The sequence below is a fragment of the Apaloderma vittatum genome, unplaced genomic scaffold, assembly GCF_000703405.1.
Source record: "Apaloderma vittatum isolate BGI_N311 unplaced genomic scaffold, ASM70340v1 scaffold17034, whole genome shotgun sequence".
NCBI classification, from domain to species: domain Eukaryota; kingdom Metazoa; phylum Chordata; class Aves; order Trogoniformes; family Trogonidae; genus Apaloderma; species Apaloderma vittatum.
Genome location: NW_009713381.1, coordinates 6110 through 20986, shown reverse-complemented (window position 1 = coordinate 20986; position 14877 = coordinate 6110). Strand labels below are relative to the sequence as shown.

Genomic DNA, 14877 nt, shown 5'->3' with positions numbered 1-14877 from the left:
AATGATAGTAATTCTTTGCTCTTTCAGAGCAGACTTCACCCACTGATCTCAATACTTTTTAATATAAAAGGTAAAAATTATTAATCTAATTTCAGAGATGAACAGAGAGATGAAGCAACTTCTCCAGGATCACACAGTGTGTCACTGACAGAGCTGGATACTTTGAATTCAGTGCTTCAGTCCCTCAACAATATTGCTTTTCTTAAACTGAGTTCTGCTGAGGGGAAAAGATATCAATCATCTTTGCTGCACTGGAAGATCAGTGGAATACAGAGGCCAGCATAGTACCCTGTTCCTTCCAGCCCAAATCTTATGTTGCTATTTTTTCTTTTAATCTTGTCTAGTTATGCCTAAGGAACCTGCTCCTATTCTCAGGTTTAGAGGGACAAAGCAAGAATAATCTCTGTCATCCTCCCTTCCTTCCACAGTCACCCTTTTGATGACAGCAGCAGGAAACGAAAGTCAGTTCTTTAAGTCAGCAGCCCTCCAGTGTTGTCTCAGTCATTGATGGCGACAGGAAGGATGACATCATTGGACAACACAGTCTGCTAATGCCTTTCTCAGTTTACACTCAGGAAACAACTGCCTTCATATTGAAATATCAGAGGAAGACTAAATGCTCCTGGGAAACAGATGATCTGAAGTAGTTTACAAAAGCCAACAAACACTCCATAACTGCCACAGAGGAAAGGGAAATAATCCCTGGATACAGAACTGGCTCTGTGCCTGGTGAACCATGGAGTTGCCATCAACTGCCATCTGATGGTCGAGTGTATCGGGGCTCCATTGTGCTATGCTGACAAACGGCACCAGTCCCAAAAGGATTCACCACTTTTACCCGGTACTGTCTGCAGACACCTGCTAGGGCAACTGTTATTGTTTCTCGCTATGAAGCATCAACCAGAGTAACTTTGAAGAGGCTCTCATCAATCCTGATGACTGGCTTTAGTTACCCAAAATGAGAGATAAGATGGCGCTACAAAATACACCTTTGCATTCACTTGGAATGCTTCAGAGAAAGCTGGTCATTCTGGTTTTAGCAGAGCCTTTATGCATGATAGTACCTGGCTCATTCATTCTCCCATCAAAACTACAAGAACCCTTTTCATTGCAGTGCAGCAGTACATGCTGTGTTTTGCAAAGGAATTGTGAAAAAAGATTAAAAAAAACCAGATAAGATTTTAAAAATAGTAATTTCCCTGAAATTGGATTAAAAATGTCAAATCATTTTTTCTGCAGATCTTGAAAAGACAATGTTTTCTTCTACGGAAATATACAGCCCTATTAAATTTTAATAGGTTAGAGAAACACCACTGAAAACTTTCACCTCAGTGTAACAATCAGAGTTTTTTAATCAGAACTAATAGCAAACATGAAGTAGAACTATAGGAGGAAAAAAAAATTACCTGCAGCTGCTGATCTAGTTCTGGAAATGCCAAAGGGAAGTTTTCAGAGGAAGCATCATCTAAAAGGTAAACATGATGTTTAAAGTCAATGTCTACCAAAAAAGACATTTTAAAAGATCTATTTAATGTACTTCTACATTGCATACACTCACAATAATCTTGGGATCCTGCAAAGTCTTCTGCATCTGCTTTTCTTTCTACACTTGAGGTATCTTAACAGACTCCTTGAAAATACTTGTAGGTTGGCAATAAGAAAATGTTTAGGTACTGGAAAGATAGAAAGCCTATTTTGTATTGGAGTGATTAAGAAACAAAACAAAGCTAGACAGCACAGTAGAGGATGTGATAATTTAATAAAAATAATAAATCCAAACAATCTTTCTTCCTGAGGTCTCCATTGCACTGCAAAGTAAAGAGCCTTCCAAGGACAGCATCCTCAGTACCAAAAAGTTCATTATTTGAACGAAGGAAAAGATATCTTCCCCATCACAATACAATAACTTACCAGGGCTAAACCAACAGTAACAGAAACCTTTTCTCCCACCACCCAAGGGCACAGCCAGCCTGGTAAAGCTGGAACTAGAAGACTGTTACCTAGACAGAGGTGATTAGAATGGGGAAGGCAACATAAATTTCTCCATATTGCAAAGAAATGTCTTTAACCTATAGATAATAATCTTTAGGAGCTCGAGTTAGTTCATTCATGACAACAAGCTGAACTGTGGTTTTATTTATTTCTTTATTTTTAGTACAGGATTCCAGCAAAGGTGGGACAGACTGTGCCAGTTACATCAGTGTTGTGATGTGGACACCTGCCCACTAGTAGCTGGACTGAGATCAGAAATATGAATCATGCTTGGTAGCGTCACAGCTAGCCACTGCCATATTTCTTTCTCAGCGACTTTCACACTATCAGTTTTGCATTGGATTGTGATAACTGTTTATGCATCTTACTGTAGGTTACAGGAGGTGTAACTATAGGTTACAGCTAGCTTACAGAGTTAGTTATTTGCAGTGTGTCAAAATTAAACATGGACAGTTTGTGTAGGAGAAAACTGCTAACAAAGGTCAGATCCTGCAACCTGCTCGATGCTGGCAGACTTGTACACTACAGTAAAACCCCAACAAGATTGAGAAGGCCACATATAAAAGCAGGATTCTGAATACTCTTAAAAGATTCTGAGTACAGACTAGGATTTAAATTATTTGTCAAATACTAGTTATCTCTTTACCCCGCCATCAGTGGTCATGCAGCAAAGTAGGTTAGGGGGAAAAAGTAAAATAAGTCACCTTATCCTGTGAAGAATAAACACACCAGCTAACATATGGTCAGAGTCTTACTTTAGCTAACACAGCTAGAGCTGGGCACCTCTAGGAAGGAATGGCCAGAGAATTAAAAAAAATACAGCAATACACTTCAGGAAACAAAGTGAAGTTCTATATTTTCATGGGGTAGGAGTACTGCTAGTATTATCAAAAAGTCATACCCACTCCATTTTTCACTCCATGTCCCAAACATGCCCATTCAGGAAAATACTTAAATTCCTTTAATTGTATAAAATTGTATCATGCTGATATGCAAGTGTTTACCTTTAATTTGCTGTTGCTTTCTTGTACAATATTTTAAAATAGACTGATATTCTAAAAGAAGAAAGATGAGTCATATGGCAAGGCAAAAGGAAGGATGGAATAGGACTCGGTCGGGCTAGGGGTACAGCTGCTCTACAAATATTTGGCTGAATAGCTGTTAAATATTCTGACAGAGATATTGGACCAGAGTCATGGACAGCAGTTAAGCTGCTATTTGTTTTGACAATTCCAGCAGCATAATATTTGATACAGTAGCTTTTAGGAGAGACCTCAAACATTTTCAACTTATGAAATAAAAGCAAGTCCAAGGATTTTTAAAAAACAACAGACAATAATTACCTTTTCACTGCATTGGAAATAACAAAATAAAATTAATGCAGTGTCAGAATATTAGAAATAAATTCTATTATCTTCTGAAAAAAGCTAGTAAAAAAAGTTTGGAAATACTTTCAAAAGTATAGAATAGAGAGAGAAATTACTATAGAGGAAATCCTTTTCAATAAACAGATGTTCCCTACTTATTTTTTGAACTCAAGTGACTGAGTCAATGGTACTAAAAATAGAACATATTGGTATCCTAAACATTATGGCATACCATAGTACATTTTATTATGGGCTTGCCCTAGCATCTATTGAACAGCTGCTAGGGTTTTTTTTAGTTATGCTAGTTTAAGACTTGTTTAAATCATCATCTGATGTGCAGAACATCACCAAGAAAAACTGAGGACTTCAGTGGTTTGAAATTTTTCTGAGTTCCTAACTCTCTTAGGCTCCTCTGAAATTTTCAGCTGAAGTGCTTACTTTACAAAAAATAATAGAAATCTTCGCAGCCAAATGCAGTCTTGTCTTCCACTAGGAGAACTACAAAAAACTTTTCCACGGCTTCCAGCGAAATAAATTAATGAATCGGGTCAGTCTGTATTTCACTGTTGTCAAAGTAACAACCACAACAACAAGAAAAAAAAATCACCTGGTAAAAGAAAAACACGTTTAGATTTCACACAAGGGGAAAGCAAATTACAGCAGCCATTCACCTCCTAAAACTTTTTTGAGGACATTTTCAGAAAGTCGAAGGGAAAGACATAAACTCCTGTATTTTCTCCCAAAGAACCACTATATCCCTTACAAGCTTGAATACTGGGTGTTACACAGGAGATCAGACAAAATCACATTGGCTTCTAGCCTTAAAAATCTATGACTCCAAATATCAGAAACATTGGAAATGCCTGAAATGTCAAATAAAATATTCTGAAGATCAAAACACTCTGAAGACTATCTCCTTATCTATTTGTATTTCTTCTATTCTATTATACACCTCCTTAAACAGACAACAGAATATAGAAATATCTTTTTCTCCTTTTTTCAATTTATTATCAATGTTTAATGAGTGCTTAAATTGTTACAATCAAAGATCCCATTTCTAATAAAGTTGGTGGGTTTTCTGTACCACCAACCCCCGAAAACAACTAGATTGATTGTTCACCAGATACAAACAGCGTCTCACCCAGGTGGTCACTATTTTACTACTTCCTCCCCTGTCACTCGTAAAGAAAAAGGATTTATAATTCAAGCTGGTTGTTTAAAACATATTTTGTTTAGAAATTTTTAAAAAATCAGACCGCAACTTGCTACACCTGAAAATGAGTCATGATTCTGGTCAAAAGAAAACAAGAAAGGAGGAAAAGCATACACATGAATGTTATGGCCATGCCAGCAAACTCACAGCACTAACCTGTGATGTGAGAGTCAGATCAGGGACTTCATTCCAGCCACCTAAGTATCTGTTGCACGATTTCTAAATGTGTAGCACTTCCTGATTTCCCATAAATCCCCAAACTAATTTTGAAGGTCTATATTTAAAAGTGTACTAAAGGTAAAGACCTGCACTCTGATTACAAGATGAACTCTCTGTGCATGCAGTTGATGTATTTTTAACCAAAGCCTTCATTCATATGTATGGAAAATTTTGACTTTCATGTTTGTTTCATCAGTTTCATAATTCACCTTGCTTGTTGCTGGAAACTGACGTTATAAAAGAGAGCATCTGAGGGAGGGTATCTGGGGAAATGACTTCCTCCTTTTGCTTTCCATCAGTTGTGCTGAGACAAAGCACCATTCTATGCCAGAGCCAGCTCTCTGACCATTCCTACAGCAAGACGAACGACATACAAAAGAACAAGTTCCCTGAGGATGCTGCCCAGCCAACACACCTTCAGGATGAAATGGTGGGATGGGCAGCTTTGTGTAAGGACAGCACGGGTAGGCCGCTCAACCTTTGCTGCCCAGGTGAGCTCTTGTCTCTCTGCTGATAGCACTTATTAATACAAACGTGAGATGGGTTTCTCATGTGTGGTACAGAGATCCAAGCCATCTGATTTTGGAGGCTGAACTGTATTAAGACTTTTTTCACAAAAAAGGCTTATTACTTATCAGTGATGTCCTGATGCATTCAGTCCAGTGGCATATGCTCACGTTGCATATCTGAGAACGAATCACGCTTTCTGGAAAGCTTTATTTATTGAATCATGTTCTGGCTTTCTGAAGAAAGTCCAGACCTTCATCATACAGACGAATGAACAAAATCCCTATGTTTCACTGTGTGACAGACACAATGTCTGGTACAATGAAGTGTAACACCCTAGTCTCTTCCTATATGGCTGCTCCATTTACCTGAATTGTCAGCTACTGGCAATAGCTAATGAATAAACAAATAATTTAAGAACAACATCTGACTGACTTGCAATAAAAACTCAGAAATCGTAGTTTCTCTAGGATCTTCACAAAGATAGACGAAAATAGAACACAAGCAAATTAAATGTGTTGAAAGCATATTAAGGCTGCTAAATCCAGCACTTGAAATTTAGGAAATGCCAATCACAGCTCTGCTTCCTTGAGTAACTGACTTATGATCCAGTCTTTAATTATACAACCAGGTACTATTTTTTTCTCCTGCATGCGTGGGCAAGTGCATTCAGATCTCTTCCTCCTAAATTAAAGAATTAAATCAGTAACATAAGGAGGCTGTTATCCTATAAGTGGATCAGCCCTTACACAGGAAAAATGCTCAAACTCAACTGCAGGCACTGCATCTCGCAGCAGGACAAGATCAGCAAACTGTGTACCGGGGTCCAGTCTTGGCCCTAGGAGGGCAGTGAGATCCCACAGCCCCAGCCCTGGTTACTGACAGACAAGCAGAGAGTCATCCAACTCATCCTGGAAGGCTGTGTGGCTAAGTGACTGCCGCTTGGCACTGCTGCGTGAAGCTCCCGGGCTTCTATTCACAGCCCTGCCTGCCGTGACCTTACGCAACCCTCGCGGTTACCTCACTCGTAAAATAGTGAGGAATGGTCACTGCCTGACCCAGGAATAGGCTACGAAGGCTTGCTCAATAATAAGAGTTGTGGACCTCCCAAAAATAGAAACAGCTCATAACAGAGCAGATAAGAGCAAAACCCTTCTACTCCCTATGCTTCACCTAAGCATAAAGCATCCTCTGATGAATGCACAGCCACTGTGCCTTTGAGAGTGTCTCACCTAAGTTCCTGTCCGATTTCCCAAAGATCAAGCCACTTGCTTGTAGACTGGGTGTAGTTTTAGGAAACTAGCTTTGTAAATTTTAGCAATCCCCACCTATTTTCAACCAATACATTATCTGCTGGAAAGCCCCTGTTGCCATTACTATGAAAGTAGGGATAGAGTAGAGATTTGAAGGTTGTTACTGAAGAAAAAAACACTCCAAAAGAGTCTTGCATGATCAACTATAAAATAAAAAAATTCTTTGTGGTCAGTAGGATCAAGGTATAAAGAGAAGTAAAATAAGTTATTGACTACGCTTGCAAAAATACTACACTTCTCCACTGTCTGCCAGTTTCATTAGAAGGTGTATGTTTTCCCTTGGTTATTAGTGATTTTTATGGAGAGTGCTATCAGAGGTAGACTAATTTCAAACAAAAGAAATTACTAGTAATTTCAAACCCAGTCTTTTATTGCCACATGTCACTATCAGAACTTTTCAGCTAGATTCAAGCTTTTATTCTGGGAGGGAAGGTAAAGAGATATTTGCCTATAAAGAATGCCTTAGAATTATCACACAAAACAAATCCTCTTGTCTAAATTTAATAAAGTTCCTCTTATAATCATTGTAATTTAATATGTTCTGTAAATAAGAGTTGGTAATATAAATTAGGACTTAATGAATTTCATAGGTTTAATTAAATTGATGTTGATAAACTACAAGAGACTTTCTGTTTGGGAACACTTATTTAAATCTGGGAACATCATATTCAGTTTAACTTGTGATAGTTTCCAAGTGAGCTAAGAGAAGCTGAAATAATATGTTTTAAATTCATTATTTAAAAGAGTACCTTAAGTCAAACTGGTGCAATATGGTCTGAAGATACACTCTGGGAAACCTATGTTTGATACCAGCTTAGTGAACTTGAGTAAAAGAGCCAAATATAGATATCTATATATACAGGAATAAGAGATACACAGTAAAACTCTCTTTTTATATAGCACCTTCTGATGGGCTGTCCTTGAGACTTTTAAGGAACTGGTTAGCCTACTTTCACATTAAAAATGCTGCACAAAGCTGGTTAGGCTTTCAGTCACAAGTGTTGACTGAAAATAATGTAACCCAACTAAATAATTTCTTGTACACTGAGGACAAGGCAGCTCTGGTCTTGTAGGCCAGTTAACACAAAGTGATCTCTTCTCATGGGTCAAGAGCAGTTTCTCCTTTCGCTGCTCCTCACACTCAGTGCTTGGTTACAATCCTAGCCAGTGAGATAATCACCACCCAGAAGAAACATTCCATTTCCCCTTTTTATATCTAGTTATGCTGCCAGTTCCTCCCACTAAGCAGTGGTGCAGCCCCCGGAAGGAGAATGAAGCCTTTCTTGGTGAAATCTGTTACTGTGCCTTTCAAGTGAGGTAGAATTTAAGGAAAAGTTTAAGCCAGATAGACTCCCTCATCACTTAGTCCTGGAGAGGAACCTTTTGTATGGACTCTAGCAGTACACGAACCTCACCTGATGCTTTACAATCACACTTACAGCAGATAACTCCTGTTTGAACTGAAAACAAATAACTTTTTGAAGGAGAAAAAGAGATTAAAGAAATATAAAAAAATGAGAAAAAAAGCAGCCAATTATGGAATACCTCAAGGGTCTTGCAGCTTATCTTAAAAAAAATAGTGTGAAATACTTACTTGTACTCTCTTGATTAAACTGTGGCTTGCTCAAAATTTTCAAACCTGACTAAAGTTTATCTCCTTTACCTTCTTTAAACATACAAATATAATAACCATGTTCAGGCTTATCACTAAGAGCAAAAGTTGTGCAATGTGTTAAAATAGTACGCTGGTTTAGAACTCCTGGTAGCTCGAAGGGGATGTGATGCAGAGGAGAACACGGAACTCATTTTACTGGTTGCTATTCATTTTATCATTACTCACAGAGATTTTGGATTGTGTACTGCAGGAACGCTTGTATATTTACAACAAAGGACTCAACATTATGGAAAAGTTTAACAAAATGTAGCAAAAAAAGATTACCTTTCTGTAATTGAGTTTATTTCTCTAAATGTTGAGAGGCTGAACTTACTAGCAGGATAGAAAAGTAAAAATAAAATATGATGCAATGTTAAGGAAGCTAGGCTTCCTGCCTTTCATGTCCTCTACTTCCAAGCTATTCACAACCTTGTCATTTCCTACCACCGTCTCTTGTCACAGACCACTCTGCTCTCTTTGATTTTCCCATGGTCTCAGCTTTCCTGACTTGTTTTTAGTGCCTCACATAAGCATTCTTTTTTCATAATTTGTAAGAGCACTAACCTCTCTTTTATATCTCATTTCAAGACCTATCTTTGCCATAATTCCTATAAGATATTTACTGTGCTACTGTAATTTGAGATGAGAATGATTCCTTATTACTTTCTGTAATAAAAATGTAATTACCAGATTATTTCAATTTATGAAAAAAGGGCACACAGATAGCTACATGTGCTTCTTTATATTCCTTGTCCCAATCTTTCTGTCACTCATCTTTATGAGCTAAAAGTTATGTGCAATAACATATGAAGATGTTTGGTTTTAAATTCCCTTGCCTAGGGAATGAGATTCTCTTTCAGGCTCGTAGTTGCAAATTAATATTATACAACAATTACCTAGGAGAGATAGTGCATATTCTAAAATATTTCCTATATGAGACAATCATATTCAAAATGAAATTCCATTCATACAAAGCTGCAGGAAGCGGCCTCACACATTATCCTGTCATGCATGCCGCTCCACAAAGCGCTCATCAGCAGTGGGTTTCAGTTGTCACTATCAGAGATCCTTATATTTCATGCCATAAACACTTCTCAGCCTTGACTCCAGGCACTCACCTTTAGCAGCAGCACAGTCAACTTTTTCTGGGATGCTTCCCAGTTTCCAATTTACTTTACTTCATTCTCACTTTCACTGTCTGGCAACAGCTCTCTAGACTTCAATAATATTTAAGGCGCAGACTAACAATATTCATCTCTTCCAAAGGCCAAAGGGTCCATGTATGTACAGGGTACATTTCAGGAATTTAATGCTCATTCAGACCTAGCTGACAGGATAAATGTCAATGACATTTCTGCTGCTTTCTCAGGGAACACGCCATGTGGAGCATCCATTTCCTGAAACCTTTCACCAAGCCGGGCATGTGTGGCACTTTTCAACCTTTCTGCTGAAGGGAAAGTCTCTCCCTGCTCTAGACTCATCCTCAGTACAAAACATCCTTTAAGTTTTCTTGTTTTAAAATTCCTTAAAACCAGACGTACTGCATATGTAGATAAATTTAATAGTTAATTACAGTCCTAAGTATATATTCCACAAACCAGTGAAAGAATGCTAAGATCTAAACTGTCAGTCTAGCAGTTTTAGTCTAATGAAATCATAAACGGAAACATTTAAAGTTATCAGACAGGAAAGCGGGTCGCATGCTATCACTTAGGAAAAAATCCACCCATAACACTGGACTTCATTTGATATTATAAACATTGGTAAGAACAAGTAAAATTTAAAAGCAATTATTTCATTGTGGTTTACTCCATAAATTACACTGTACCTGGGGAGTCATTCAGGCTGAAGGCAATTCGTACTGGCTTATCAGCAGGTACCCTGGCGGTGGTGATCATGTGGGCACTTGAGTCAATGCTTTTACTTGTTTGTTCCAGCTGCAATAATACAAACAATATATTTATTACAGAGCATGTGACACCATTCAGCAAATGAGTCTCAATGCTTTTCATGCATTCGCAGCTACCTTTCTCATTCTAGCCAGACAACCTTTAAAATCAAAGCCAAGGGAGCACCATTTCACTTTTCCATTTAAAAAGGATTTAAGTGAAATTCGGTGCAGAGACTGCCTTTCTTTTGCTATCCACACATTAGAAAGAACGATGGCAAAGGAAGCTTCCGTTCTCCTCACCTGCTTGCTCCCCGCCATTGCCCCTTCAGCAAGCCTTGACTCGTGGCAATGCTGCCTGGTTCTGAAGGTGAAGAAGGAAGAAGGGGTGGGGAGTTGAGAGTAACATGACCCCGAGCCTGCCATCTGATTGGAAACGTGCACACCACTCCACATGGTGTCAATGAGGAGGCACCCATCCTCCTACCTTCCACCCATACGCCCCCAGTAAAACTGTGCCTGACAGTCACACACTTAATGGTCAGAAAGTTACTGGGTCTCCAAACCTTGGTGGCGATTCTTCAGTGGAACTCTGTGCAGGTGTAGGGGTCTGTCTGCATGGGTTTTACTCCCGGATCGGGACCTTATTCAGTCCTTGATCTTTCTTCTGAGACCACCAACTCCAAAACGTGGTTTCACTGAGATGAAACCCTGTCCATTAAGAAAACTGCTAGTTCATTTCAAGCAGGGCTCTAAAGAATTGTTGAGCAATGAAAAAATTAGCTGCTACTGATTCGTAATGGTATAACTGAAGCATCTCTGAACACTCAGAAGCTGTACTCAGAGCTCTACTATGTATATTTAACCTTTTGAATGACCAGTTTCGGTTAAACTCTAACAAGCAGCTGAATGCAAACTTAATCTTCTTGTATACCTAACACAAAGCTGCTAAAATTCACAGATATTAATCTTCTCATTAGCTCCATGTGTGGAGAACATGGTCAGAGCGACTTCATGCATGCAAAAGATCTGCCCATAGAGAAATTATTTTAGGACTGAAGACTATGCTATCCAGAGTGCATTGTATCCATACCAACTACACGAGCAATTGTGAAAGGGGCTTTTAAATTACCATAAAAACTCCTCAGTCAATCAGAAATCAAATTCTTCAGGAAAATACAGTGAAGTTACTAAAAGTTGCACCACATGTCAGTAGGCAACACAACATTGAGTGAGTAAAAACAAAAGCCAGTTTCTGAAGCCAATAGTCTTGTAGTTTTTCAGTAAAGTATCTATAGTATTGCACAGAAATCCCAACAATTCATTCTAATTTACACTTAATTATTTGGCAGTCTCAGAAAGTCAATAGCACCGAACAATATTTCAGGATTATAATCTTCCTTGGTGATGCACAGGTGAATCAAACAGTTCCCTGGTATTGCTTTGCAATCAGTGGAAGAGTAACACATTTGCATTTCGCCCATTAATTTCAGCTTTTCTTTATTGTTTGCTTTGCCTGTCTTAATATTTAGCTAGCAGAGTGATACAGTTACTCTGTAGCAATGCTACACTAGAAATTATTACTTGAAGTGCATAATCTTTCTTAACAACAAATATTCTGAATTCATTACTTTGAACAAATTCTATTTGGAGCTGAGAGTGTCTCCTTCTACTAATGCAAGAAGGGTATCAGGAATCATTCTTTATTCCCCAATACTAACAATCAAGACACATAAAAATTGACCTGATATCTATTAGGCAGAGACAAAGAAAAATTAACTAAACTGCTGCTGTGTACGGTTTTGGCCTCAGGAAAAGATCTCTGGAGTCAACCAAAATATTTTATTTTGAAGTGCATTGCTTTAGACTAAATAACTTTTGCCTTCTAAGCATTATTGATCTTCTTTTTTCCCCAGACCCTCACTTTATACGTAACATTCAAGACATCTCATTGTTTTCAAAAAACAACAGCGACTAATCCAAAAGTCTTTGTCATATTTCCCTTCTATACCTCCAAATACAATGTAAAGCAAAAAAAAAAAAAGATTTTAAGTGATAAGCATATCCTTGAAACAAGGCTGTTCATCATTGCAAATTGGTGATACACATTCCCCTGGCATCTTCTTACTGTCTCAAGTGGTCTTCCACATAAGAGTATACTTAATGTTTCATATCATAGCCCAAGAAATTAAAATGATGCATTCTGCCAGAGGTTTTAAAGTTGCCATAACAGTATTGCTAGGAGTAAATCTGTTGTCTTATCCTAGTCACATACTTTGTAGTCTGGAATGTCTTTAAATTACCTCTTTAAATCACCTATTATGTGAAGGCAAAAATCAATACTCCTTCAATAAGCAATGGTATATTCTATCATAACACAAAGGAGTGTTTTCATTTTATTCCAATCCACAAACAGAAATCTCATCTTTATACTCAGCAATTACCCTGCTATCTTCCTTCTATATATATTGCATTTATCCCTCTACTCCTTTTTGTGCAGAATCCTCAAGCTCTTCATCACAAAAAGCAATCGAAGGGAACAGAGAGGGATGGAAGCAGCCTGTGTGCAAACGAGGTGATACAGGAAACACACAAACCAACTGCCCCCAATTCCCTACCTGTTTTCTCCGTGCATGAAGAACAGTATCTCTGTAGACAGAGATGAGGGTGAGTGGGCAACCTGGAATTTAACAAGATTTAATAAGCGGTTCCCTCCTTCATGACAATTGTCTATAGAACTGGCTGCTGTTTCTCCATAAAAAACTTTCAGCCGAACTCAGATCAAGTGCTGTTATAGCTCTATCAATTTAGTTCAGTTTTCACACCTGTTGCCTTACCTCACTTAGCGGAGTGTCTGCACTTGTATAATCCAGGGCCAGCCACTGCCTTGGCTTGTCGTTGCCTTTATGGAGTAAAGCTTCAATAAAAGAAAAGGCTGCACCTGCTGCATAGCAACAAACTGACACAGTCTGAGAAGCTGAGACAGCTGTCAGGGCAACATGCTGCTACCTGCACTTCCCATAGGCTTTGCTGTCCCAAAAGATCACCCTTTTCCGCTTTTCTCCACAATTCTGCTTTTCCTTCCTCTCCTTGCCAGTGACGAGGGATTATGATGCTGTCACGCTTCAGGGAGGAAAAAATCCTTCTGTCACAGGCATTATTAAGCAGCAAACTGTGGCAAGCCCAAGATTTTTAATTCATTAGTCCTGGCAAACCTAAAATACAAACAGACTTGCTTCATAGGACAGGAATGTTTTCAGCATGACCCAATCAGTGTCTGTGTCTATTCCAGCAAACTGGCAAAGATAGCATGACTCCAGTCAGCAAAAATGTCTGCAGCTCCAATCAGCTTGGGCTGACACTGCCAACTTGGACTGGCTACAGGCGAACTATCAAATGATAGCAGCGACTATCAAAGCTAACAACAAGGGATGGGCTTGGCATGTTAGGCAAGGTTCATGTTGGCTTTGGGTAAGTCAGACTTGTCTCACGGCAGGCGATGGCCCCGTGCTTCTGAGGAGGCAGCAGGCAAGTTTCAGAATGCATACACTGTGAAAGCAGGTGCATTTATAGATGAGCTGGTGATGGCAGTGATAGTGAAGCTGACTAAATCAGAGATTTGCCTGAACCCAGAGGATTTCCTAGTGCCATTTCGGATAACTTTTGTCAGTTTTGAAACCACCGGCAAACAATTAATAGATGAATTTTGAAATATCACAAGAGAGATTAATTGCTTCAGCTTAAATTTCTGTTCTCTGTAGCTGTGTCATGCACGTGTACTGCCTGCCTGACTTCTTTGATTGACTGCCTTTACAGTCATTATAAAAAGTGAAGAAAAATGGAGAACAGTTACAGAATGATTACACAGAATTTTTACATTAATTGTTCTGTGCTTGAGGAGGGGGTTCTCCCCCTTTTATATGTCAAAATGTATTTTGAAGGTATATTTTGTATTTCTAAATTCCAAATGGAAAAGGTTTATCTAACCCAGGTCTCCTGCAGAGGCACTTAGCTAGATTCTCTTGGTTCAGCTGACATATAGACAGGTTGCAGCACAAATAGAGACATGAAGGTCTGAAGTCAAATTTTCATCCTTCCTCACCTTCTGGCCCTAGCCCAGGATTGATATAACCAGTGTAAATCTCAGGAAGCCAGCAGTTGCCCTTGTGGCCTCAAAAGACCTTTCTCATACTCTGAAATGACTAAACTGCAAAGATATTCTACCCACATTGTCCTTCCCCAGCACTGACCCAGGAGGGTGTCAGACAGTTACACCATCAGTTAGGTAGCTGGTGATGCTGTCTTAACTGCAGTGTGATTTCGGAGCAGACTATGGGCTCCGGCTCAAAGGGTCAGTGAAAAGCAAGACTGTGCCACTGACTACACTGACCATTTTCTCTTCTCTCGATGTGTTTCTGAAAAGATTGAGGGTTCCTTCTTATTTGCCTCCTTTGGAAGGGGAGGGAGAGAGATTTGTTTCTGATCACAACCATTATTGCAAATAACATTTTACAGCCCAATACCATCACAGCAGCTGATATCGATCTCCAGCTCCAAGACCAATTACTGTGACAGTATTTGTTTGAAGACACAGAAAACCCCAGCTCCATTGAAGTCACTGAAAATATTCTGCTTCAGTTTTCTTGGAGCCAAGGTTTCCCCCAAACTGTAAGATTCTCTTGTGCTTTGTATGAACAGACGGTACTTAGATGGTACAAGTGCCT

The 14877-nt window shown here is 38.9% G+C and overlaps 1 protein-coding gene across 2 annotated transcripts in view; it reads right to left on the bottom strand.

The window, feature by feature from the left end:
- MAP3K7CL (MAP3K7 C-terminal like) overlaps window positions 1-13359 on the bottom strand; it is a 30775-nt gene extending 17416 nt beyond the window's left edge. Inside the window, exons 1-4 of one of the 2 annotated variants that reach the window (XM_009868366.1) lie at window positions 12991-13359; window positions 10720-10864; window positions 10094-10202; window positions 1407-1465 (exon numbers count right to left, since the gene is read on the bottom strand). In XM_009868366.1, coding sequence (XP_009866668.1) covers window positions 1407-1465; window positions 10094-10163 — 129 coding nt within the window. In that variant the 5' untranslated portion in view covers window positions 10164-10202; window positions 10720-10864; window positions 12991-13359. Of the gene's footprint in view, window positions 1-1406; window positions 1466-10093; window positions 10203-10456; window positions 10475-10719; window positions 10865-12990 lie in introns of those variants that run through there. The other variant, XM_009868365.1, reaches the window with a different exon arrangement.
- Window positions 13360-14877: the final 1518 nt, after the last annotated feature.